Below are 2185 nucleotides of genomic sequence, written 5' to 3'. Positions count from 1 at the left end.
ATTATAAAATTTTTAATAATTCCTTACATTAATTTCCTCAAAACTTTTTATGTTGTGAATGTAGTATAAAAATAATAATGTAAAATTCTTAATATACTAATTTTTTTTCCCGAAAAACAAGGTTTTCATACGATTCTATTTTTGATAACTCAAATATGTTTTATGCATTTAAAGTACAATTTTTTAATTTATTTGGGGTTTTAAATTTTACATTTTGTATTTTAATCTTGATAAAATTTGTTAAAAGACTTTTGTTTCTAATTTTATTTTATTTTTCACTCATTTATTTATTATAGATGAAACCTTTATTTACTTTTTAAAAAATTCAAGTTTTACTGGTTTACATTTATTTTAATGTATATTTTTTAAATTTTTAGACCATTTATTTTTATATTATTTGCTGTATTTAAATTAAATTATTTCAACAAAAAATACAAATTAATTCTTTTTATAAAATTTCAGAGTTCAGGCAAAAGTTCTGTTATTGAAGGAATAGTCGGTAGAACATTTTTACCCAGAGGAACAGGCATTGTTACAAGAAGGCCTCTAATATTACAATTAATTTATACTCCTAAAGATGATACTACTCATCGCAGTTCAAAAAATGGTAAAAATTATTATAAATAATCTTTGAATAACACCAATAAAGTTATTATCGAGTACTGAAATATATATGTTAGCTTATATTGTAAGACACAGTAAGTCATTATAATTATTGTTTTAGGAACTTTGGACCTTGAAGATTGGGGTACCTTTTTGCATACAAAAGATAAAATATATACAGATTTTTTAGAAATTCAAAAAGAAATTGAATATGAAACAGATAGAATGGCTGGGTCAAACAAAGGTGTTTGTCCAGAACCTATCACACTTAAAATTTATTCTACCAGAGTAGTTAACCTTACTTTGGTTGATCTTCCAGGCATTACCAAAGTAAGTTATAACAAACTTTTATGTTTTTTTTTTTTTTTTTTTTACCACATTGTGCATTTTAAAGTACAATATTTAAATTATGTTAATATGAAAGTTTATGTTTTCATTTCGCTATTAACTCATGTAGATTATTATAAATTTATTTGAGTTAATTTAATTTACTATTAATTAATGTATTATTAATGGGTTTTTTTATTGCAAAAAAACATAGTAATTTATTTTTTACTAATCAGGTTCCTGTAGGAGATCAGCCAGAAGACATAGAAGTTCAAATAAAAGATTTAGTTTTTAAGTTTATAAGTAATCCTAACTCTATTATTCTCGCTGTGATTACTGCGAATACAGATATGGCGACAAGTGAAAGTTTAAAATTAGCCAAAGAATGTGATCCAGACGGAAGAAGAACTTTAGCAGTTGTTACTAAGCTTGATTTAATGGATGCTGGTTTGTGTTTTTCTGATCAAGTGAAATTTTTTATTTTTGTAAATTATCATTTTTAGTGTATTTAAAAAAAAAAAAAAAGGTAATTGAAAATTTATTTTTTATTGCATTATTTAGGCACTGATGCCATTGATATTCTTTGTGGAAGGGTTATTCCTGTTAAACTCGGAATTATTGGGGTTGTGAACAGATCTCAAAAAGATATTATAGAAAACAAAGTAAGTTATTTTTTAATATTTTTATCAGAAATGAAAACAAACTCTCTATTCATTAATTATATTTTTAATTTATAGGATATAGAATCAGCTTTAAAAGATGAAGCTTCTTTTTTGCAAAGAAAATACCCTACTTTAGCAAACAGAAATGGAACTCCTTACTTAGCTAAAACTTTAAATCGTTTGCTTATGCATCACATAAGGGATTGTTTACCAGACTTAAAAGCTCGAGTGAATGCCATGATATCGCAATTTCAGACTTTATTAAATTCTTACGGGGAAGATGTTTCTGACAAAAGTCAAACTCTTCTTCAAATTATTACAAAGTTTGCGTCCGCATATTGTTCAACCATTGAGGGGACTGCTAGAAATATAGAAACAAATGAATTGTAAGTTTTTGCATCAATAGCTAGTATAAAAAAGAGCTAATGTAATTACTATCGCTTGTTAAAAAATTCATTTTTTTAATAACAGTTAATGGTGGTAAATATTACAAAATACAAAAGAAAAATTATTTTATTACGTATTTCAGATGTGGGGGTGCTAGAATTTGTTACATTTTTCACGAAACTTTTGGAAGAACGCTTCATCAAATT

The 2185-nt window shown here is 25.2% G+C and overlaps 1 protein-coding gene across 1 annotated transcript in view; it reads left to right on the top strand.

The window, feature by feature from the left end:
• Nucleotides 1–828: 828 nt before the first annotated feature.
• Nucleotides 829–2185, top strand: part of Phum_PHUM028830 (dynamin, putative) — a gene marked incomplete at both ends in the record, with an annotated part of 2814 nt that continues 1457 nt past the window's right edge. Inside the window, 5 exons of the mRNA XM_002422972.1 lie at nucleotides 829–933; nucleotides 1167–1377; nucleotides 1492–1592; nucleotides 1668–1978; nucleotides 2170–2185. Of these exons, the coding sequence (XP_002423017.1) occupies nucleotides 829–933; nucleotides 1167–1377; nucleotides 1492–1592; nucleotides 1668–1978; nucleotides 2170–2185 (744 nt within the window). The remainder of the gene's footprint in view (nucleotides 934–1166; nucleotides 1378–1491; nucleotides 1593–1667; nucleotides 1979–2169) is intronic.

The sequence above is a fragment of the Pediculus humanus genome, genomic scaffold, assembly GCF_000006295.1.
Source record: "Pediculus humanus corporis 1103172107383 genomic scaffold, whole genome shotgun sequence".
NCBI lineage: Eukaryota > Metazoa > Arthropoda > Insecta > Psocodea > Pediculidae > Pediculus > Pediculus humanus.
The sequence above is the reverse complement of the archived record's forward strand: the minus strand, read 5'-3'. Positions and strand labels throughout refer to the sequence as shown.